Source organism: Antedon bifida, chromosome 1 (genome assembly GCF_963402885.1).
Source record: "Antedon bifida chromosome 1, ecAntBifi1.1, whole genome shotgun sequence".
NCBI lineage: Eukaryota > Metazoa > Echinodermata > Crinoidea > Comatulida > Antedonidae > Antedon > Antedon bifida.
In genome coordinates, this window is record NC_136226.1 from 28,607,306 (window position 1) to 28,633,699 (window position 26,394).

Sequence of the window (26,394 nt, forward strand, 5' to 3'; positions counted from 1 at the left end):
TCCATGCCCGGAAAAATAAGAATACACAAATAAGGTCAATTTTAGGTCACCGGGTCAAACTAAGGTCATGATATACTTTATTAATACACATTGCTTAACAATTTATACATTTTGTATTCTTCAGAGTTGTGATTTTAATGCACCATTTATTCTATTGTAAGGAAATAGTAAATCATTATTATATGACCAATAATATACCTAACTTTCCACACACACCTGAAGTGTTTTTGAAAAATTTCATAAACAAATTTGATGATCTATTCCTTAGCTACTCATACTATACTAAAAACCCACCCTTAACACCAAACATTCCCCACCCCCCAACCCCACCCCACCACCATGACATGGTACTACTATACTGGAGAAAATTATCTCTTCAACCAATTTGTGGAAACTTTTTAAAATGGGGTTCTTAAACATACTTTGGAATATTGTCTAATTTTTGGCAAGAATTATTTATATGCATGTTATAGGTAGAATAGTTTATTTGCAATCTTATATTATAAACGATCTTCCACACATTATGCCACAACTATATAATATTAATACCCTTAATATACATATATACGGACTAAATACTCACAGAAATACATTAGTCATCCTCAAAGTTACAATAGGCAATGTACTTCACAGTATCCCTTTATCCCTATCCCAAAACACTGGGCTTGTCCCAGCAATTTCCCCTTTTTCAAAATGTATTTAATACAGAATAGAATTTAAACCTTAATTGTTTTGAGAGACTTGCTCATGTAATTGGTTGTAATTGTTTTAATGTAGCTGCCAAAAATACCAACCAAATATATTCAATGAAACCAGTTGAAATGTGCACTTAATCCTGATATTTGAAAATATCCCTAAAATACAAAGAATTGACTCTGGTACAATATAAGTCTACCTCAACATGAAGTTGGGTTAAATTGTGGAGATGGGATTATATTATATTTGAGGATTGAAATAATAGTGGGTTATAGGTTATTTTCCATGTTCTTATAAATATTCAAAGATGGTCAGTATAGTTATTACTAGTATTTAAAAAAAAGTGAGTGAAAAATACATGAGAATATACAAAAAATCTTCATTTTTAATGCTGTGCAACTTATATTACAGTATACATTATTCCAACATCATCATGTTTTAATAATACTATAATAACAATTATAATAATATATTATATAAATTGTAAAAAAATAACATGAACTGTGTACAGACATACATGTGAACATAAAGCAACTTTATACAACATTTTTTAAAAAGCATATTCCCAACTAAACTAATTTTTCACAAATAAAAAAAATAAAAATGGTTAATTATTCATATATTGTATGTATTAATAGCATGCTTACCAATCACACCAGTAGATGACCACAGTGGCACAATACAGTATTATAATGGATTATGAGTGAATATGTAATTTATTCTTAATAATATTTATCATAAGTATATCATAAAACATCTTTGTGAGCACCATACTGGAAGAGTCAGACTCCATTGTTTTAATTGTAAAGCCTTGTCTACCAAACTTTATGTGATGTTCTCATTAATGGACATGATGATGTCATATCACTACCATATTTGGGCACATCAAACTTTTTTGTCAAACTAGTTTGATAGTGTGGACAGAGCTTAAAAAGATTTAGAAGAACTTTGGCAGACAGTACTGCCACAAAGCATGTCATCCTCCTTTAGGTGTCAAAGGTCAATGTTGCAACTGAATAAAAAAATCTTAAATGTTATTTAAAGCTCAATTACAAACAGAAAAATATATATACATTAATTTATTGGCCTGTTAATTAAAATGTTCTAACTATTTTTCTTTATATTATTATTGCTATTTTACTAAATAAAATGGTACAATAAAATGAACAATAATAACATTTACAAAATAAATTTAATATGTACTACTTATTGAGTTGGTCGAGTTGATAACATTTAAATTAAAGATACTATGGATATCTTGTGTCAAAATTGAAATACTAATTTATTATGGTTTAGTGCACATTGTTATTTAGTGTAATAATATATTTGATATTGTATACTACCTCAAACACCATTATAACCTTTGATTAGCCCAGTGCCTAGCACTTGTCCAGTGCCTAGCACTACTAGCCCAGTGCCTAGTCCGGAGTTGTATGCTGGACTAGCATTAAATCGAGTCATACAAGCATAATCTAGGTTGTGACATGTATTATATGAATTGTTTTACATTGTTATTTATTGTAATAATATAATTCATATTGTATACTACAGTACCTCAAAACCATTAAAACTTCCTACTAGCCCAGTGCCTAGCCCGGAGTTGTACGTTGCATCAAATCGAGTCATACTTGAGCATAATCTAGGTTGTGACATGTATTATGTGAATTGTTTTAAAGAGCAAACTAAAAATAACATCAAATGATACAATGAATCATATGTACAGTGTGCCATGAATCGTGCAAGCCAAATGTAAGCTTGACTAAACTTTTGATTCCTTGAAATATTCTAATTCTGATGCTAACATACTTGCATTACGGCTTGGATAATTGCATATCCATTAGAGAGTATCAAACAAAGCTTGGATAGAGCCGAAAACCAGGTCTGCTCAACATGTCGTTGTATTACATTTTGATCATACTTCACAAATCAAAAAGAGAGGAGATTGATTTTCATTTAAACTGGTGAAAATTTAAAAAAGAACACAAAATAATTATGAATATTCTCTATTTCTCTATTAAACACTAATTTTGTATAAAAATGAAAACATGATATGTATCAGTACAACACTTGTCTTCTTAATAGGGTTGGTTGTAGTGTATTGCTGCTCATTGTTCATTTTACAGGAAAGTGTCCAAAAGAGGTGTCCTACTGTATTTCAATTGCTCACATAATAATCATAACATTTCCAAAACAGTTCAAATGGAAGAAATTGGTCTTTTTATAGAAGCATCACAACATACAATGTTTCAACAAAAACAAGAACATTACTGTAAGTGTAAAGTAGTTAGTTATCCATGATTAACTGTCCTTATAAAATAGTCTCACGCGCAACGTTTAAACTTTTAGCAATGTCATGATGGTTTGGTTCCTTTGAAATCAAAGGCGATTGTATACTGCATTGGCTTGTTAATTTGTCTGCCGATTGCGATTCAACAATAGTATCATTATTATCCGTACGCAGACACAAATCTTTTTCTACAGGTTTATGCCTACTTGGCGACTTATTACTAAATTCATTTGGCACACGTTTCCCTGACCCAGACACGCTATTATCCCCGATTATTTTATCCATGACCTTTGCACTATGGAGCACTTCCGCCATATATCGGTCATCGCGTCTCAGCATACACTGTATATCTTGAAGTGCGGTTTTAACAGCGGGAGAGATTTCGCATCCAGATTGATATAGAAATCTACTTAGTAGCTTTTTCGCATCTTTATTCACGTCAACCAGCGATTTTGGATGATCTGAATCGCAAGCTTTCAAAACGGTTAAACGATCGCTTGTTTTGTTCGTCTCGACGTTAATTTCAACTTGTTGAACTAAACCGCTTTCTTTTAGATTCCTACCGTGTGTATTGTTATGATTTGTGTTCAGATTAGAAACACTCTGTCCAACGTCAGATCTTAGTATCCACGGATTATAATCATTTGGCGTATAATTTGGTTGCGAGAATCTACGACTCCTCGCTTGAAGAGGAACTTTCTTAATTTGATGGCGCATACCTTTATAATCCAGCGATTCTGAACGACGCCTTCTACGCATAGCTTTGCGGTCATTAGGACGTAAACGTACAGGATTCTCAACATTACTTTCTATGTTCATTTCCTGATTACCTATATTTTTGACACTACGTTTTCTTAAATACTGCAACTTATCTGAAGACTTTCGCTGACGTAGCTTAATACGAACTGGAGATTGCGCATTTTGTTCACTATTTTGTTCATGTGAGTTATTATCTGCTTCTTGTGAATGCACCTCGCTTTTAATTACACCATTGGCTAATTTAGCTACTAAATATCTAGGATACACACGATCAGATTCCATATAATCATCATCGCTGGAGGTAGAACAAACTGCACGCGGTCGCAATCTGTGTAAACGCTTTGTACGTTGACTGTTGGTGCTAAGTTTACGATTTGTATGCGGTACAGAATTGCCAATTTTCTTTGGAGAGCTTCCTTTACCGGCAGATTCAACAGAAGCTCTTTTTGAAGATGCAGTAGCTACCTGAAGGTGCTCTTTGGCAGTAATGACTCCTGCACCAGATATTGCTGGTTTGGCATAGTTCAAAAGCTCTGGTTGACCAATAGACAAGTTGGTAGACTTTCTATGTGGAAATGATGGCGACGATTCAACTCCACTTGGTGGGCTTGAACCCAAACCTGGATCTATATCAGAAGATGTCAAATTAGATCCACGATTTCTTGAAGATTGTCTCATTTTTGTCCTATCATCAAAATTACCACGTATATTTGGTGGAGAAACTTCTTGGCTTCTCCTTCGTGGTGGACTCCCACTTAAATTTTCTATAACAAATGATTCAAGTGATGTTTGAGTTGCACTAGATCGTTTGAGAACTGGCGGCGTTCCTTGCGAAGTAATAGGCGATTGGGAATGATCATTTGAAGACATAACAATTGCACTGAAAAATCCACGATCTACTATAGAATCGTCCAAAAGATTGTCTCTACCTTCAACGAGCTGAGGTGTTCTTACGTTGTTTTCCAGCGTGGTAATTTGTAAATCATCATTTAATAAGTCATCATCAAGATCATCGATATATTCACGAGTCTCACCAAGTTCAGGAGAAGCGCTAGAACTACTGTTGATGCGAACTCCGCTTCTAACACGTCTGCGGTCCTCTCTCCGTCGCCTTCTTCGTGATCTAAAATCATCTGGAGACGACCGGTCTAAAGAAGTGTATCTCTGTTCTATACGTCGTAACCGATCGTCAAGACTACTCATTGACATATTGCTAAACTGTTCATTTAGTGACGATGAGAACGATCCCATGATGTGGTGGCTGTCCCATCGTTGCGGTGGAAGTGGTGCATTTTCTTCACTGTCTTCTTGGCAATATGCCAAATAAGCTTCTTCCGCTGGTGATGGTGAGTGACTGGAGCTCATGTCTGTGCTTCCCATTATGTCAATACTTTCTTGAATGATTGGCTGAAAATAAACAATTTTATATAATTACAAAAAACAAATTTGAGGTTTCCAGTAGTAATATATAATATAGTAATATATAGTATAGTATAAATTGTTTTCATTCTTCAACAAGAAAGATACTGGTATCCATCGAAAAAATAAAATGGAATAATGTAGAGGAAATTTGTAATAATAAATATACAGTAGAAATCGTATAAAAAGATAAAATATTTAATAACAGTGTGTATGAACAGATCCTTATAGTGTACATACAGAAAGCTGATAAACCCATATCACTACTATAATACCAGGTTTGGCAATCGTCAAAACATTAGCATTTACCAAACGATCTTAGCTTCTAGCAATATCCTATTACTGTGTCTATAGTTTGCTAATGCATTCTGGGTAATATGCACTAGTATCATATACTGGCAGACTATCCTTTCAGCAAGATATTGTCAATAGGCTTTTTAATAGTTTGTTTAAAGGAAAAATAGGAATAACTGCTATTCATTATTACAAAAAACGTCCTATATTTTCCAACAAATATAATTGATGACAATTTATATAGGGTGAATTTAGAAATAAAACCTGCTAATTATCTACTGGAAAACATGTTAATGGGCTATTTCCTTTTCTTGTACTTTTAAAAATGCTACAAAACATTTTATATACAATTCTATGAAGGTACTTTAACATGTATTTATGATTTAGAAAAAAAAAAAAATAGTTTATCCCTTTTTAGGAGTCATCCTAATATTCTTTCCGAATCCTTCATAATAAAATCAAATGTGTTCAGTTTTACAAGGTTTTCTCCAATTATGATGATTATGAAGAAAAAAAATGAGGTCTATACTACTGTAGATATCAACAGATATTGAGGGTAAACAAACGACATTCGGAAATAAAACTGGAAGAAAGTTGATGAGTCAATTCCCGCTGGATTGGGCCTCGTAAACTGATCAACTGTTTCTGTCATCGTGCTACATATTAAGATAGGTTAAGCTTAATTTCATAACAAACACATGAAGGGCTGCTGAACAATTAGCGGGGAGGCCTTTGAGAAAACCGCTAGGCCAAGATGTGATAAATTACAAGGTATTTGCGCTTTATTTTACAGTTTCATTGGGGAATAATCCCATCTGACAGTCATAATTGAACAATTCCAGAGAGATGGACACAGTTTAAGTATTGTTCCTAGGGCCTAGAGGATCATGTTGAAAACATATCAAAACACAAGGGGCTTGTTAAACAGTTATGTCATTGTTTTTAAAACCTCCAGTAAGAAACATGTTGAAGTGATTCAAGGTTTCACCTTTTGTACTCTGGTGAAACATCTCTTACCCTACATAAACATATTGGATTACAGAACATTTATTTTTAAATCATTTCTAAAGCTCTGTCTACACTATCAAACTAGTTTTACAAAAAAAAGTGTGATGTGCCCAAATATGGTAGTGATATGTCCAAATATGGTGGTAGTGATATGGCATCATCATGTCCACGAGCACATCACATTTTTTGTCACATAAAGTTTGATAGTGTAGACAGAGCTGAAAGTCATGTTTGATCAAGGACCACCCCAAAGTAACAGACTGACCAACACTTGTTTAACCACTCTTTAATTAGCCTCTAACAAAATATTTTGGAAATTCAGAAAAATGAATGAATATTTATTAAGTCAAAAACATTCCTGTATACTATTCAAGAAAGTGTATTTCTACAAACAAAATTGTGAATTTTTCTTTAAAAAGATTTCAAAACTATGTATGTACAGTAGAATTTACTGTATGCAAAACATACTGTTTAGTATTAATAGAATTCTTCTCCTAAGAAAGAGTATATTATATATAAGTGTAAAATCGTGAATGTTTCTTAATAAAAAACATTTAAAAACTATGTATAAAAGATTTTACTTACATACAGTTCTTTTTTAAGGAATAATAGAATCCCTCTCCTAAGTATTCACAGTAATTCTATTAGTAAGTACTTTGCTCGATAGTCTTGCACTGGACAATATTCAATATCAGTAGTATTTTATAGCAACTATTCTATATTCATAATATATAAATCTACTGTGTATAGATAGAACTTCTCACTATCCTAGATCCAAATAGAATTTGATTTTAAACTCTAACAAAATTCTTTGCTGAATATATTAATGTTAATAACATAGACTTGACATTTTCCTCCTTATGAATATTCTTATCGTCCAACCTGTCATTAAAGACACCAGAATTATTTGTAAAATGTTTAATGTTAACTCTTAAATTATATTGATTTATTGAATAGGACTTCAATAAAGTCAGTGACTTTTAAAAAATTACAAAATAAAAGATGTTTAGTATATAATTTCAATACAAAATGTAATGAGAAAAACAGAGAGCAACGTTTTGGTACCATCATAGAACCATTTTTAAGATCAAGTAAAAACAAAATAATCATCTTACACACTCAAGTGGGTGGACAGAAATGCTACTGAGGGCAAAAAAAACAAAACATTTAAAACAATTTTTTTTTTTAATTTTAAAAGATGAAAGGGACCTTCAGGACCTTTTACAATTCTTTTTTAAACTGTAAAATTATTTTAAATGCATTGAATTTGTGCCAACAAATCAAACAATTATTTAAAACAAATAGATTTTGTCGCATAGAAATGTACATACTGTTATGATTATTAATTGAGCAAGCGTGACGAACATTACCTTATATGGTATTCTACGCGTAAAGTACGCCCTCAATTTGTTACTGTACGCAGTTTTAGCTAAGACTGTTTTATAGCAATGGTCTAAAAGGGGTGGCTTTAGTAAGACTGTCTATTTGATAATCATAAAGCCAGCTTTAATCGGGGAGTTAAGACCTTCAGTTAAGACTGTTTTCTATCAATCCGCCCCTAAAGTGATCATACTCCTATTCTGCTATTTTTTCAAATTTTACATTAGACCTATTAATTATACTATAGAGAAAATTATGATTCTGTTCAATTTATTAAGTCTACCATACTATTGTGTCTACTATACCATACCAAAAATGACTCACAATAATGGAATACAACTTTAAGGAAGTTTTGAGCTAAAAACAGCAGAAAAAGGTATAATAAAAATACCAACCTACCTTATTAAAATACCAAACTAAAACAGTTGAAACTGAAAAACCTATAATTTTATAATACCGAAACCCTACCTGTCTGCTTTTGGCAACCTCAGATTTTGATTGGTTTGTTTCAAGTGGAATGTGTAGTTTTAATAGCCGACTTTTAAAGGCCTATGTTGACCCAATCAGAAAAGTCTCTTACCAGAGTGTAGGGTAGCCACAAATGTTGAAGTTCAAACATAAACCTAGCCATAGTACGGTATTTACTTACTATTCATATGGGTCTACTTATCATCAATCTAATTAACCAATGGAAGGCTCACATAAAAGAAAATAAATATCTAGCTTTTAACAGAAACAAAGCCTATTATTTCAAATGTTTGTCTTTCCAAAAGAAACAATGTTTTCTGTAAACAAATTAAAACCGCAGACACTGTGTATTTAACACCATACAGTTTTCGTGAAGTTCTTCAGTTCACTAAACAATTGAGACTAGCTGGATAAAAGAATAATATAGGGATATCAACCTACCCCTTATGGAATAATGTGGGGTTATCAATTTACAGTACAAATACTGTATGGAATAATGTCAAAGTACCAATCTTTTCCCTAAAGCTCTGTCGACATTATCAAACTTTATGTGACAGAAAATGTGTCCATATATGGACATAATGATGTCATATCACTACCATATTTTGGCATATCACTACCATATTTGGGCATATCACTACCATATTTGGGCACATCACACTTTTTTTTGTCAAACTAGTTTGATAGTGTAGACAGAGGTTTACGGAAAAATGTAGGAGAAATCAATGATAATCTTATCTCCTGAAGTAATTATACCATTTTAATAGAGATATCCTAAATTTAAAACCCATCAAGAAAAAAACTTTGAAAATATTCAATAAAAATAAAAGTATACCTCTTCACTCGCATTTGAAGGCAAATCATGAGTTTCTCGTTGTCGTCCACGTGGCCAGTCTAGCGTTGAATACGGTGGTGGCATCACGTTAGTTCCGACAAGGGCTGAGTTTATCGTCAAACCTTCTATGAATTCATTGCGTTCCATCACAACAGGGTCATTAGCGATGGCAGTGTACTCAGGCGGGGAATACGGCGGAGGAGGCACAGACGGTGGAGTGAAGATTGGATCGACGAAATCGTTGTAGTACGTATCCTGAGTAGTGTTGTTAGCTTGCGATCTCTGTAGAACCAACTGAAGAAAGAAAGGAAACATTGACGTTAGTAATTATTATTTTTTTTTTGTTTTCTTCTCAATACTACCTGCATTTTGTTAAATTATATGAGCAAGTTATAAACATTAATGCCAACAGTAATTCAGAATACATTATTAATGATCTATCAAATGTGAATATAATACCACAGGACTTATTCATTCTCTGTATTTAATCAGTTGTTGAAATAAGCATTGTGATCACTGTATTGAAATAAGAATTTTGTCAATCCAGCTTAATAGACAATTCAAGTTCATTAACAAAGCCATTGGTTGAACTTCATACAACAATTCTATTCCACATACTGTACATACTGCAATACACTATGATCTATGTTCTTGCCTTCCTCCTATACCTTGTCTGCATACTACTAATTATCTGCTGGAAATTTGTCCATAAGCACTGTATGCTACATGAATGATAGTCTGAACACATAATAATCAGATTCTAAATTTAACCATTTACACAATAGTTAATCACATAGAAAAGCCGAGACCTTTTCTAGCTTTTCTCAATCCAGTGTAGACAAGTTCATAAACAATGCCATGGTTACTTCATACAATCCTATTCTACATATACGACATCTACCGTATATTCCTGCCTTCCTCCTATACCTTGTCTGTATACTACTATATTAATCTACTGGCATTGTCCATAAAGTATGCTACACAATGGCATCAGATTCTAAATTTAACCATTTACACAATCAGTTAATCACATAGAAAAGCAGAGACCTTTAAACTTAAAACCACGGATAATTTAATACCCAAACCTGTTGGATTTACATGAAATGAAACTGAAATTGAAATCTGGCAAAATATACAGCTAGAATTTTCATTTCTTTAAGCAGGTCACAAAGAACTGGTTGTCTTCAACTGACAAATTATAAATCTTTACATTCCTTTATCAATTACTCAAAACTGGATTGTATTACCTGGAGAAATAACCTACAAAACGTTACCTTTTCACTGACAATTATGTGTGTTGTGAAAATGGCAGAAAATGTAAAGAAAAAAAATGTTTTTTTTAATTATTAAAAATAATTTGAAAGGAAGCAACCCGATACATAATAAATGATAATCTATGAAAAATACATTATTAGTATTTTCAGTGACATTATATAATTTTCATTTACTGTATTTTTATATTACATTTATAATTTTCATTTATTAGGTGATCATTTAGAATAAAATGATCACCTATTGTTATTGTATAAAATCTTTATTATTATTTTTTTTTTTTTTATTATTTTTTTTCTTTTTATTGTTTCTGTACACTATTTTGTGTAACAATTATCTCAAAAAGTTTAATGTCAATGATTACAAAAATTTCAGAATATCTTTCAAATAATACAACTTAATCCTAATAAGCTTTCCAGCGTGATCACTCATCCGTGACGACATTTATACGCCATTTTGCGAAATCACATTATCAATCATATCTCCATAATTCATTATCACATATTAATGAAATTCACTACACGTAAACTTCAGATCAAGGGTAAAAATATTAGCAAATAAAAACGCACGCGCACGTAGGTTCATGCGCGTGATATCGCGCGTTAAAAATTTAAAACGCTCAAAATTAAGTTTTGATCAATTTAGAGCATGAATTAGGCCATTTGCGTGTTTCAAAAAATTACTGCGCAAAAATGCGTTTTTGCGCGCGCGATACTTAAAAAGCGTAAAAAATATGAATTTTTTTTACAAATCTCATTCTACTCACCATCCTTAGTACATTCACCAAATTTGAGTCAGTTCCGACTTAAAATAACGCTATACGAGCACGTTAAAAATGACAAAATGCGCACATTTATTTTACAAAAGTTCTGAAAATGGTAAAAAATAAGTCTTTTTTAAAATGAAAATAATTCTTCAGAATGCAAGATGACCCCCGATTTTTTTAACTTATTCTGGAAGCCATTGAGTTGTAGATATGAATTCATGTACACATTTTACGTACAAAATGTTTTGACGTCATCAAATGGCCACTTGAATTTAAAAATTAGGATTTGTTATCTTTTTGTGTAGATTATCACATTCAACAGAGCGCATCTTGGTTATGTGTGCTCGAATTTCACACAACTTTCAGTATGTGCTTGCTTAATTAATTATCTTTATCATGAGTTGACACTACCTTCATTTTAATGACGTCATCACGCGTAAAAACTTAAATAACGTAGGCCGTGTAATTTCACCTTCGCAGTAAATTTGAATATCTTACAGCTCTTCAGAATTGAAGGTTACCTTGATGATTATAATTTATTATGAAAGCTGATAAAATGTAGATATTAATTCATATAAAAATTAAGCCTATCGGATGTTGTGACGTTAACATATGGCCAGTTGAAGTGAAAAAGTAGTTTTTTCATATTTTTCGTCAAAGTTATACACAATTCAAAGAGCGCGCACAGCGCTTCTACGTGCCAAATTTTTTTCCAAATCTTATATTTTTTTGCTCAATTAATTATCTTTCGAAATTGTTATCTTAAAGTTTAGTTTGATAACGTCATCATGCCAAAAAATTAGAACATGTGTCCCGTAATTTCACCTATGCTACACTGTATATAGATATACAGTATATACTGTACATATTGTATATGGCATATAGGCACAACTCAGCACTATAAGCATATAATAGGATGGCATACATCAACATTTTCCGATCGTATGTTAACGTACGTGCATGTTTAAAAAAAAATTAATTTCAGTAAAATGATAAAAATGATCACCTATAATTCGTCAAAGTGACGAATTAAATTCTAGTTTGTATTACAATTGTTTAATTTTTTTGTATAAGGTTTTATTTTAACTGTTTGTATTATATTCATAATCCTAGTTATTTTTCATTGGTGACCGAATAAATATTATTATTATCATCATGATTAAAAATGTTCATCTGGTTTTGGATATTCATCATTCATGAACTTGTAATTCTTTTCGAAAAAACAGCATGCTATAGTTTTGCTAATTTTTGGTTCTTTCGAAAAGAATTACAAATTTATGTCAAATCTGTAAAAATGTTCAGTCAAGAAAATAAAATAATTTTAAAATAATTTTTAAATGAATGGCAGGTTGTTTTTAATATGTAGGATGATCTAATCTAATTCTTAAATTCCTCGCTTTTCTTTTTGTACTGTAACTAGGTCATACAAATTTCACATGATGTTTACTTCATAAATTTTACTTTAATCATTTTTCAAAATATTACAGTATAATTGCTTACTTTGGTTATTACTGCCGAGAAATTACATTTTTAAATGCGGTAGAGAAACTATTTTTTTTAATTGAAGTCTATGAAACATAACACACAATATAATCGCCAATAGATAAATAGTATAAAAAAACATTTTGCTTAAAAAACCCATCAAAGGTGATGAAAAAAGATACGACTTATTTCTTGTTCACAATAAAATATTCAATTTGTTCAATTCTGTTAAACTTGATGAATGCTAATTATTTTTAACATTTTCAAAGTGAGAAAATGTAAATATTCTTCTATTGATGACAACGATTTGCATGTTTTACGTGTGCACACTCATTGCGAAGCATGTAAGTAAACTAAAAATATAGTCAATATATTAAGCCTTGTCTACACTATCAAACTTTATGTGACAACATGTGATGTGCTCATATATGGACATGATGATGTCATACCATTACCATATTTGAGCATATCATTACCATAGTTAAGCATATCATTACCATATTTGAGCATATCACTCCCATATTTGGGCACATCACACTTTTTTTGTCAAACTAGTGTAGACAGAGCTTTAGAAACTGTAATCAAATATTAACTGATGATGTGATATGTGGCTGTCGGCGTCACTTTTGACTTTTTTCAATCAGGTCTGCAGTTTGAAGTTCTTATAATAACATAACTGCAGTGATACACTTGCCTCCGTTAATTAATTTTTGTTACCAATATCCTAAATTGTATTTTGAGTTCCTGATGTAATTAGGTCAGTGATAATATACTGTATATAATTATAGTTGTCAAATAATTGACGTGGCATGCTTCCTACGCACATGCTTTTTAAAAATGAACTTCCAAATACAGCCATGATACGTGTTAAGTAATAAATTAATGCGTTTCAGCTATACGTAGGTGTGAAAAATCTACCTGATCCAAGCACGCGAGCCCAGACGCCATGTGTTAACCGACAGTTAAATCAAGGAGGATGTTTGGTTTCGAGCACTTACATGGTTCAAGTGTTTAACGGCAAGCTCCTAAGATCCATTTTCATATTTGAGAATCTAGTTTAATTTGTTTAATGTGGCGTAATAAACCCTTGCAGGCTAAGAGTTCTATTTGAGAACCTAAACAACAGCTTGTCTGTAAACCTACTAAAAAATTGATCTCATTTGTACTTTGTTCACATCATACTATAATGCACAGTTTTAAAAACGGTGTGCTCTAAAGGCTTTTACATGGACGAATGATGATATAGTACATGCATAGTTCTCAAAAACTTTGTGTTCGAAAGTAACTAGTCTTTGCCTTTACATGGACCTATGGTGCTCTAATGTCACTATGCAGCTATAGATTACATTTACTCCATGCAATCTCGGGAAATACTATGCAACTTCACAACCAGAAAGTTGAGATTATCTAGCTGGCTATGTTATGGAAATGTGCAACGTATTAAAACTGAAATAAACTTCATTTTTACAGATTTCGTTGAACGACAACCGGCTGTTCTACTAGGCATGTAATCTACAGTATTTTTAACCGAGAGAAAAGAACAAAATTATTAATTAAAAGATGCTTTACAAAACAAGATTTTTTAAAACCTTTGTCAATAATTTTACCTTTAAAGTAACAATTGTACTGTAATTTTGCTTCAATTTAAATTGTAAATTTTAAACACATTATTTTAACACTTCAACTTCATTATCAAATACAGTAATGAAACATTTATCAGGAAGTAAGTCAGGTAAAAAGTCTCGTAAATCAGTACATTTGGAACAAATTTATTTCCTGTATAATTAACATAAAGAAAATTAAATACATGATTTGTAGTACAGTATATAGAAAATGATACTCACAAACTTAACTATCCATTCATTCAAATTCTGAATAATGTACACAAATATGTATAGCTAAGCAATTAAAGCTTTGGTCCACTCCTTGCTGAGCCCGAATTAAAAATGTTCTGAATTTTATGTCTACCAAATCACTTATTAATATCACCCTAATCTGGAACTAATAAAATACATGATATACTGACAGTCTTTAGTAGTTTGTTAGTGGTCGTAAAATTCAGACAATATGTATGTTATCATGTTATTAATTAGTTAGTGACCTTAAATGTACATTATAAAGTTGAGACCTGTCAAATAGCTAGGCCTGCAAATGGTAGGCATGTGTGGGAATTTGGACCTCCACTATACCTGCTACGAAGCCTTTACATGGACCCATGATGGTAAAGGTCTGGATCCTGGTGGGTCTAACAAATACCAAGCTACTAAACAGGAAGAATTCATGTACTGTATTCAATCAATTATAATTGACCGAGTGATGTGGTTTATTTTAAGATGTATTCATGCATTTTAATTTGACAATATTAAAATAGCTACTGGAATCTTGTTCAGACTGTGGTATAATTTCCTTACTGAATAAATTAATAGTAAGTTAACAGGAGCGGAATTGTAGCATAGTGCTTCAGTGGTTATTGTTCTACTACCGATCTCAGAGTTCTAATTCTGTCAGGATTTATTCTCATCCACTTTCATTCACCTGCTTTAAGCTCTGTCTACACTATCAAACTTTATGTGACACAAACATGTGATGTGCCCATATATGGACATGATGATGTCATATCACTACCATATTTGGGCATATCACTACCATATTTGGACACATCACACTTTTTTTTGTCAAACTAGTTTGATAGTGTAGAGCTTAAGACTTTTTGTGTTTGTCTTTAGGAAATCGTCTCCCTCAACAAGGCATGGGAGAACAGTTCTTGATTGTATGGTACACGCAAAAGAAATCAAATTGATATACAGTATCATCCTCTACTGAATATGTAAGCATACTCTAAATTCAGAAGAGACACTACTCTATCTTTACATAATACAAAACTTTTAGCAGAAAGACTATTTTCCAACACAATAATCCTTTAAACCCAGAACCAATCAGAACACTAAAAATATTACACAACTGTGTCTACGGTTTTGAAATATGATAGACTATTCAATTTCTCTTTATTATTATGCTCTCAGTATGACATCATTTTCTCACTCGGCTCTGTTTACCCTGTATCCCAACATAAGTAACCAATGATTGTAAAGTCAGGATAGGTATTTCAGTAGTGTAATAAAATGCATTTATTTAACTAGATGGTGAGAGGGTGTCTACCTATTCCAGAAATAAGCATAATTTATATAAAGATTACATGGATATGGATATGTCAAAATCAAATTATGAATTGAATTAGGCCTGCTGTATTATAGGTCTGAAACAAATTATAAAATATTATTAATTTTTCTGTTTCTTCCGTAAAATGGATTATGGAAAATTGAATGACATTGTTTTTTTTTGCATGAAATTTAAATAAATTACTTTATTTTTTATTCATTATATAAACACCAATAAAAAACAAGTTGAATATAAAAAATATTAATTAGATATGAAATTTTCAAGGATAAAGAGATGAAATTCAATAGATAGTAAAAACATGATGAGTATAAGTATAAAACCACATTTGCCATTACACTACTTCAATTATTCCCTTTAGTAGTATCTTAATACAGTATGTCATTTTAATTAGTTCATTAAGTATCTACTAATTGCTTTCTAACACCAAACTCTGTAGTATGTTAAACACTGCCCTCTATTGACAGGGGGCTGATACATTAATTTATACCAAAACAACATTTCCATTCAAATGGTCCCGAGCATACTGAAGTATTTCTGAGATTTTTTTGTCATAATAGTTTAATTGTCTATGACACACATACAGTACAGTACAGTAGGCTTACATACACAAACATCTTATCTAAGGAACGCAGTGATACTGATGAGGAAAAAAAGTGTGGTCTATGAGTGCGGCTTACCTGGATTTAAACCAACATTAGCCTATCTATTCGAAGAGAGGAATATATCACGAAAAGAAGAACATTAAAAATATCACACCTCCGTCGGATAATGGCATAGACTAAAGTAACTACAAAAGGGAGTACCTTCACCAACACTTCTAAACACTGATTATAAGTTTGTATGATGGACACAGGGCTGCTGTAGCTACTTAAAGTGGTAAAGCTACGAGATACCAGTGTATGGTTCATGGTCTCTTCTTCCTCCTAAAAATAATTGCCATAATTAGCATTGCTTATATGCATTTTAATGATGTTCGTATAGAGAACCAAATACTGTAAATAATTAATTGATGTGATAGGAAGATTAATGTAGTATTCTGTCAAAAAGTGGTCAGGTTGAAACCTGATGAACTGTACTAATGGCCAAGGCCCTGGAGTAGGTCCACAGCTAAAAGGAAATGCACAGAAGAAAGCTTTTAATGTTTGTGTCCTTTCTTAATAAGGTTAATGAGGTGAAAATATCTAGATCTGCAAACTAAAATTAATACATAGTTGAGTAGGCCAAGGATGGATCAAACTTGTCCAAAAAAGAAGTGATGAGAATATATTCTCAAAAATAACTTTTCAGATAGACGACAAGGGCTGAAAACAAAAATTTTAAAAAACAGCAGTGTTGTACACAATATAAATGTACCATACAAACACTATTGTGTGTATTGATGGTTTACCGCTACCTTACTCCATGCAATGTGCAAAATCCCCCTCCCAAAAAAAACAAATACAAGTTCATTAACTCTTATCATGGAGTCACCTATAAATTAATCTACCAGGTAAGTTATAGCTCCATGCTCTTATCCGGGGAATAATTTCGCCAGTGTAGCATAGCAAAAAGCTCTATATAAAACAACCTTATTGCTATACATTTATAAAATTGAAGATACAATGCAAAACTATGTTTCTTGACTAAAAAATCAGTTTTATTAGCAATATCGCTATAAAACAAAAATTTAAAATGAAATGAACATTAGATCCTCCTTTTTTGGTTTCGGTGCTTAAATCATTATTGTATCAGGGGTTTTCACCTCCCTGATTTTGTACAGTATTATCATACTACTGGTGAATTATTTTAACTTTAATATTTTGTACCTACTGTAATTACAAAAGAAAGCACAATTTTGCATTATAATCACTCATGCAAACAAAACATCTAATTGAAATTTATGGATTGACCTGGATGCATTGAAATGTCATGGGTTGACCTGGATGCAAATGTCATGGGTTGACAATGACAGTTCATCTCAGAATTTATAACTTCCACATCATACCCTCAATTTTCATTTATGACCTCATTACAGTTTATGTGGATCATTAAAGCTTGTCATTCAAAATTTTAAACTGCTTTTAAAAAATTATTATTTATTATTAAAGTATTAACTACCGTATTTTGAAGAGGAAATTACATTACGTATGCTTGTACAATGCAAAATATATGTTAATGTACAAATTTAAAAAAAGAAATGATAGAAAAATATAAATAAGGACTTTTAGTTGTATGGACTTTTAGTTGTATTGCCTATAGCCTACACAGTGGTGTAGCCACAAGAAATAAAGTGTTGCGGTTTTCGCAAGAAAGGGAACGATCTCTGTTTAAGCCACTGGGTTGTCAAAGGCCTCTCTGTGAAAAAGTAGTCCGGCTGAAACCATGGACCTACAGTATAAATTAGGTCCATGCTGAAACCTTATCAACTGTACTGGTGGCTACGGCCTGCTAAAGAAGAGGTGAGAACATATTTGTTTTTATTTTTTTATTACCTTCAGTAGATTTTGCAAAATGCAGCTTTTTTAAAGGGAATATATATAAATATTTCTTAGGACTTCTTTTATATCAAATTTGAAAGGACTTATTCATAGCTAAAATTATCCCATTTTTTTAAAACTAAAACTAAAAAAAATGTTTTAAATGAATATTAAATAAATAAAATTATTCAAATTCAATGCACAAATTTGATACTTTTTAACATGGCAGCTCTATAATACGTTCATAAATTATTTAGAAATCACATCACTCTCAAATGGATATCAGAGGTCGCAACGTAATGTGTTTCTATCACCTTATCGTTATTATATGATATCTTTGACTTTTATGCTAAAATAAATGGCGAGAAGGGCATTACTGACAGTATTTCCTGGCAATTGTTTGAGAATCTATTGCCACATTGTTTATAATATTTCATATCAAGGACATAATACAGATATTTCTTGATATTAATATCTTGATATTATATCTTTTTATGGGCTTTAGATTTCATTAAATAAAAAAAATTTGCAGCTGGAATATTTTATATTACAATCAACTTTTCCAAAACCATCAATATTCTCAAATTTTCTTTTACTATACTACGTATTATTAAAGATATAATTATTATCCCCCCCAAAAAATAATTTTTTATTTTTTTTGGGGTAAATATGCCATTTTAATGCCACATAATAGTTATTCACTTTGATCTAAAAAAAAAAATGTTTTTCCTGAAAAAAATGTAATTTAAAGCAAAGTATACCTAAATTGTCTGTTAGTGTTAGACAATGGTTTTTGGTTATAAATTAAATTAACCATTTCTTTTGTCTTTTTATAAGTGAACTATTTGATTTTTTTTTCTACAGAAGTGAATAACTGCAAAATGGCCTTTTCAAAATCTTTATTGTTCATTTTTGAGCGACAATACATCTTTAAATAAAAATGCAGTCTAAAAATAAATTATTATACAATTGCATCTTTTGTTTACTAGCCACGTTTTCGATGTTACTATCATTTCGATCTTACTTTAGTTTACATACAAACTGTCGATCTTTTAAATAATAAAAAATTCAATTTAATGCAAAGACAAAAAAATCGATCCAAAGTGTCTACAGAGATACAAGTAAAAAATCCCGTAAAATATAACACAATACACTTACCAAGGTCACTATGTAAAGAATACTTCAAATATGAATTTCAATGCTAAAAACACAACACAATACTAAAGTTTGCTTTCATAACAATGAAAATACAATAGGCCACTTGATGATACATCTTAGAACATGGATACCTATAAACAATAGATCTATGCTCACACATCACTCCTGTGGTATGGTCTCTATTACAGCTGGTTAGAAGACTGAACACATAGGCCCCTAGATCCCATTATCTAACGTCCACATTTTACCATCCATTCAGAAATAAGTACTTATTTTATTAAGCAGCATCTCGGTCTCAAACCAGCTAATCATGCACTTCAGGCTAGCTTTTAAAACGAGTCACTTTTGATGAGTCTTTGTTCTTAGTTGCAGGTATTGACTGGGGATAAGACAATAGCCAGATCCAGGGAACAATAGCTAGATCCAGGGAACAATAACTACCTAAACAGTGATGTCAGCTTTTGTTCAGTCAGCAGGCATATTAATCATCAATATGAAATAATAAACAATTTTATAATGATCCCTTTAATATGTAATGGATCAACCTGATTATTACCACGGTTCAAACGCATTAAACTATAATAATGGGTTTGTACTTCTAAGAAATGTAATTATAATATCATAAACATAATAACTCATAAGGAAAAACATTTTACTATCAATCATAAACCTATTCACTAAATTATTTTTTTTCATTCATTATTTTATTTTTAGTAATAATAGTTATTTAATAATTTATTCATACTGGTTAAACCATGCAACCTCCATGGCTAAATCAACTTCTAATAAATAATAAATTAATAATTACGATATTATTATTATTAGGTTAATTAAAATGATTTATTTTTATTTAGACTAAATCTGTGTTAATCTGTGTTAATCTTCTCATAGAGCTCTAATGATCCTCTTCAACGTCCAATTAGAATTTAAAGTACTGTACTACAGTAGTAGCAACAGCTTAAATTTTAATTTGAAAGGAAGCTGAAAGATTTCGATCCAAGTCGGCCCTAAACCGTCTCGGCCAAAGTCAAGTCGGCCCCAAGTCAAGTCGGCCCCAAGTCAAGTCGGCCCCAAGTCAACTCGGCCTCAAGTCAACTCGGCCTCAAGTCAACTCGGCCTCACGTCAACTCGGCCAAAAAATAATCGGGTCAACTCGGCCCCGTTAAAGTATGGAATGCAAAAGGTGCAAAGGAAGGGGATTGATAAAATAATATTTCTTTACATTTTATTACCTATGAATAATTCTGACTTTTAATGAATATTAATATTTAGACAATAATACTTTTAGCAAAAAAAAAAAAAAAGGATTTCACCAATTTTTCTTTATTTACGTTTAATAAAATTTCAAATTGCACAAATTGTTCTGAAATTGCGCATAACAAACAATTGATTAATAAGCTAGCATTCATACTATTATTAATGATTACAATATGAACATTTGGATAATAAATAGGAACACATTGTAGGCATACACCCAATATGATGATGCACGTACGTGGGCGCGTATGTTCGTTCGTGCGTCAAAATTCAATAAACATGTCCGATATGCGAGGACATATATTAGGTGTAATAAGATTGTTTGGTTGGATTGTTTGGTTGAATCATTGAGTAGAGGTATTAATTAATGTTAACTCTATGGTTGAATCACGCGTAGATTTCTTCAGTGTATGCATTTGATTAGGCGACAACATCTGAAACCAATTCGTTGCTGCGCCTCCCTGTGCCTTTGGCAGCTATTTCGATATCTACAACTGCTAGGTGTTTTCGCTGACCGGGGGATTCCCCTTTTTTAAAAACGCAAATCATGGACAAAAACGATATGTACAGTTAAGTACGATTTTTCTATGGCCAAATATATAGCTACAATAGCTCCATGATGGTCTTCGATTTACTAAAATGTGGTACCTGCACGTGTTTTTGTAAAACGCGGGTACTTCTATTCATATCGGCAATGATATCATTTTTTATTTTCTTATTTCTTAATTTTTGTTAAAGAGTGGATAGTAATAATCATAATAATATTAAACACTTTTTGCGTTCCATACTTTATTGTGGCCGAGTTGACCGATTAGTTTTTGGCCAAGTTGACGTGAGGCCGAGTTGACTTGAGGCCGAGTTGACTTGAGGCCGAGTTGACTAGGGGCCGACTTGACGTGGGGCCGACTTGACTTTGGCCGAGACGGTTTGGGGCCGACTTGACCTGCACCCTGTAGAAAAAAGGAAAGCAAGGGAAAAGCATTTCATCCCTTGACCGATATTAATACTTAAGGCCCATTTACACTAGGATGATAACGGTCGAGAATAAATAGATAAATATACATTTTCCATATAAAACAGAATAAATCTAACACGTTTTCATCCTAAAACTATAGTATTACCATATATGCTGCCTTTGATGAAAATTATATTTTTACACATCCAATCAAATAACGTCATGATTAGTAAGAGCAAAAATATTGTGACAATACAATGATTTTACTGTTTTTATTAATCATGACATCATTTGAACAAGGGTTTTAAACAAATATTATTTTTATCAAAGACAGCATAAATGATTATCATATAGTTCTAGAATGAAAACCTTTCAAATTTTTTGTTTTATGTAAGAAAAAGCATGCTTATCTACAGTATTTATCGTCGATTGTTATTGTCCAAGTGTAAATGGGCCTTTAGGCTTTCTACATCTCATTTTTTTAGTCTTAAGATGTTTACTATTTTAATTAAGATGCAAGTGATAAAAATTATGTTTATATTAATTTTCATGTCTCCTTGTGTGATAAATTATGTTATAATTGAATTCAGGTGCAAATGATATGCAAATATTAAAATTATGTTTGAGTCTTCTTGCATTAATAAAGTATAGTAGATGTTTATTATTTTAATTTAGGTAGTAGTGACTTCCTAATTTATCCAATTCAATTGAAATGCACTAGTAAAATATGAATACAAAATGTATGTGTCTTTGCTAATTCTAGATTGATCCCTCAAGTTACTAAAAAATCTACATAATCATTCACATCAAGTTGGTAATAATCCCTCAATAATATCTTGTCAAATAAATCATCTATGGAAAAGGCTGCAAATCCTAACATTATTAAACATAGCCTACAACCACTGTGATGATGTATTCAATGGCAGCTGTAGCAAGGAGGATATAATTCAGAAACACTGAGGATATTTATTATAATACATCATGCTGACTCACAGTGCTAGTATTCATCACCTTACAGTTATTATACATTAGCCCGAGAATACAAACATGGATTTTGATGAAATTGCAATCGTATAATAACAGCGAGAAATAGGGAATATTTTATATTAAAAATAAGAGACAATATTACTGAGATACTACGCCGAATGTAGTTTATTTAGAATCTCAAGACACAAGTCATTTCTTAAAGAATTATGAAAATAATAACCCTGCCATGAAAGCTGAAAAACATGGATTTTGATCAAATTGCAATCATAATAACAGTGAAAAATATGGAATATTTTATATTACAAATCAGAGACAATATTACTGAGATACTAAGGTAACTTTAGTTTATCTACAATCTACAAGTAATTTCTTGAAGAATTATGAAAATTATAACCCTGCCATGAAAGCTGAATCTGTATTCAAGTCATTGCTATTAAAACATGCTTTAGATATGTAGTATTAACTATTATATCTAACATTGTAACAAGCTTGGCAATTCACTGGCTTTTGTATGTGGATGCAATTATGTAATAATTGCAAAGTTACTGTAGTAATTACCACATTAAATGTAAACAAATTAATTAGCTAATTCAATTGATAATACATTGTCATACGTTTGTTCCATGGCATGGCACACGAAATGATATACCGTATAAATATAATACAATTCCTTCTCAAACTTAATTTTGTACATTTCTAGTTTTTAATCTTTCTCAGTTTACTTTAATTTAATTTATTTTGTTTTTACAAGGTTTTATATTTGAAGATGTCAACTTTTTCAGTGGTTTGTCATATTTTGTAATTTGTTTTTATGTCTAAATTTTTTTAAATTATTTTTTTTCACTGTAAACTTGTTGCACATATGATCTCATTGAGACTGTGCCTCTGATTTAAAAGAGATACAATACAGTGAACTATGGCATGGAAACTATGTATTTAAATAGAATCTGCTTCAACAGTAATAAACAACAGAAAGGCATGAAACAGCCTCAGGTGGACAAGGTACATTAACAACATATTTAGGAATTAGCCAATAACTCCATCTTACATATAACGCACCATTTCACAACACCTCCTTCAACCCCTCTTGAGTATCCAATAATCAGAAAGCACACAGGTGCTGTACATAGCACACCTGTGGCCTATATATGGGACGTTCCACAACCTCCTTAATCAACAAAGATCCCGCAATTTAAGCAGCAATTTAAGCAGCGTGAATCCAGACTTTAGATTGTGGATTAAGGTGAAATTCACCAACAAATAAATCAACCAACCAGATCGTTGGTTACATTTTTGATGGATTTCAAAGAATTAGAGAGAATTACCTACAAGTGATAGCCTCCCTATGATTGACAAGTAGAGTGGTTAAATATTAATGGTTTGCAAATCAGGAAAAATAAACATGAAACATAAATGCAGACTTTCTTTAAAACTTAGAGGAACCAAAAATAATTAAATGTATACCCTGTAGAAATTAGAATACTCAAATTATGTTTGAAGTAGTAAAGCATAAATGCAAACTTTCTTTAAAACTTAGAGGAACCAAACAATAATTAAATTTATAGAAATTAGAATATTCAAATAATTATGTTTGATACCAATAATAGTACCTCAAATCATTTGTTCTGTTGGACAAAAAGAGATGAAAAGGGATAGATTGAACATACTGTAGTCCTAATATCATAAATTGTAGATTTAACCAAAAAATTCGAAAAAATTAATCTGATTTCAAATGATTTATGTGTATATTTTTTATCGAAAGCAAAAACATACACATAAATCATTTGAAATCAAATGAATTTTTTCAAATTTTTTTGGTTGAATCTAAATTTTTTCTCCACTCCAAAAATTTTAAACTTAAAAATTATCTAAAGCTGTGTATACATTACTGTATCAAACTAGTTTGACAAAAAAAAGTGATATGCCCAAATATGATAGTGATATAACATCATCATGTCCATATATGGGCACATCACATTTTTTTGTCACATAACGTTTGATAGTGTTGGTAGAGCTTAATGTATGAACTATTTGTTACAGAAGATTTTGTGATCCTGTGACATTTGATGAGTGAAGCAGCTTGCCTGCTGGTATGGGGTTGTTGGATATGTGGACACTGCATAAATCACAACAAAGCATACACAGGTAAGATTAGAAGGATCTATTACAATTTGCCTACACCTCTTCATCTCAATTACACAAGTCCATACAAACGCAATCATCTTCGTCATCACTGACAGATATTGCTATGCATCACTGGTTTCATCAGTAATGACATTTACGATGGTTTTCTTTTTATCGCTGTGTTTTTTTTCATCCACCTTTCTACGAATACATGAGCGGATGAATAATAGTAATAAGTTTTTTTTAAAAAATAGTTTTAACCCTATTAGCAATATCATTAATCATCTTTGTATACTACTGTACACAAAATGTACAAACATTGCACTAATGCAATTAGCCATTGCAACTGATAAGTATTGTAAAGCAAAACAGATCTGAGTAAAATACAGTTCAAAATAACATTAGTACTACAAGAAATTATAAATCTTAAAACTCATTACAAAACAAATTAAATAAATGCATGCTTGTATGTTTATAGTAGAATGAGAACATCAAAGGTGAGTCCAGTCCAGGTTGTTGAACAAAAAAACAAATATGAATTAACCTATCATGTTTGTTAATAATATTTAATTTTAAGCTAGTACTGTACAGTAGTGAGATTATTGAAGACATTAAAAAAAATAATAAATTTGTGTACATAACTGTACTTACTATACAAATTATGTATTTAAAAGACAAGACAACCATCATGTGATAACAGAAAGTGTACAGTAGTTGACAAATATTACGTACAGTACTGTCAACATATTGTCAAACAAAGCAAACAGCAGAAGCGCTCTTAAACACTATTTTGCTGATAACACTGTTGGTGTGTTGATCAGAGGCTTAGTGCTACTGTGTGAAGCTTTATTCCGAGGCATTCCTCCCAGCCAGCATTCACTTTTTACAGTAGCTATGTACTTTACTTTATCCATTCTTATTTACAGTATGATTCTGCAAGTTTACACAACTGTCAACTACAAACCAAGCCTGAAATCATATTTTCTCCAATTCAACAGTCAATTAAATTCATTGCTATTATGCTAAGTATCAATTCCAAAAAACTAACCTGCTACTATTCCTCATGGACTCAGCAATTCAACCGACCAAATAACTAAATGGCAGTACAATCTGGATAATAAATCTACACGAGTATCGCATAGCACAGCGTGCTAGATGAACAGCAACCGCTCAATAATGACGTGACCAAGACAAATCCTGATCAATAATCGGCTAGTAGATGCGGTTCCGAACTGACCTTAACAATATCCAACAGACATGGATACAATATCTACCGCGTAATAACTAACACAGACCGATGTAAATGCGCATGTGGGGCTATGAGGTGTTTGTGGAATAACCATTCATACTGTATATATTTCTAAATTTACATATTCCATATTTTGTGAAGTGATCCTGAATGTACAGATAGTTAATTAACGAGATGATAGCATAAGTCCTCTGGAGTGTTACTAATGTGTGAAAAGGAGAAGGAAAATGAACGTATAGATTGGTATAACTACAGCGATTCCGTAGGCACGTATTCAGGCTTTAATTCCCAGGGGTAATTCGTTTAGGTATCGCATTTCTGCTGCGGTTAAACATGCCAGTGGCTGGATGTCGGAGGTCAAT

At 31.7% G+C, this 26,394-nt stretch overlaps 1 protein-coding gene across 1 annotated transcript in view; it reads right to left on the bottom strand.

Annotated features, from left to right (window-relative positions):
* Positions 1 to 335: 335 nt before the first annotated feature.
* Positions 336 to 26,394, bottom strand: part of LOC144848044 (uncharacterized) — a 41,531-nt gene continuing 15,472 nt past the window's right edge. Inside the window, exons 4-5 of the mRNA XM_078704714.1 lie at positions 9,147 to 9,440; positions 336 to 5,149 (exon numbers count right to left, since the gene is read on the bottom strand). Coding sequence (XP_078560840.1) covers positions 3,005 to 5,149; positions 9,147 to 9,440 — 2,439 coding nt within the window. The 3' untranslated portion in view covers positions 336 to 3,004. The remainder of the gene's footprint in view (positions 5,150 to 9,146; positions 9,441 to 26,394) is intronic.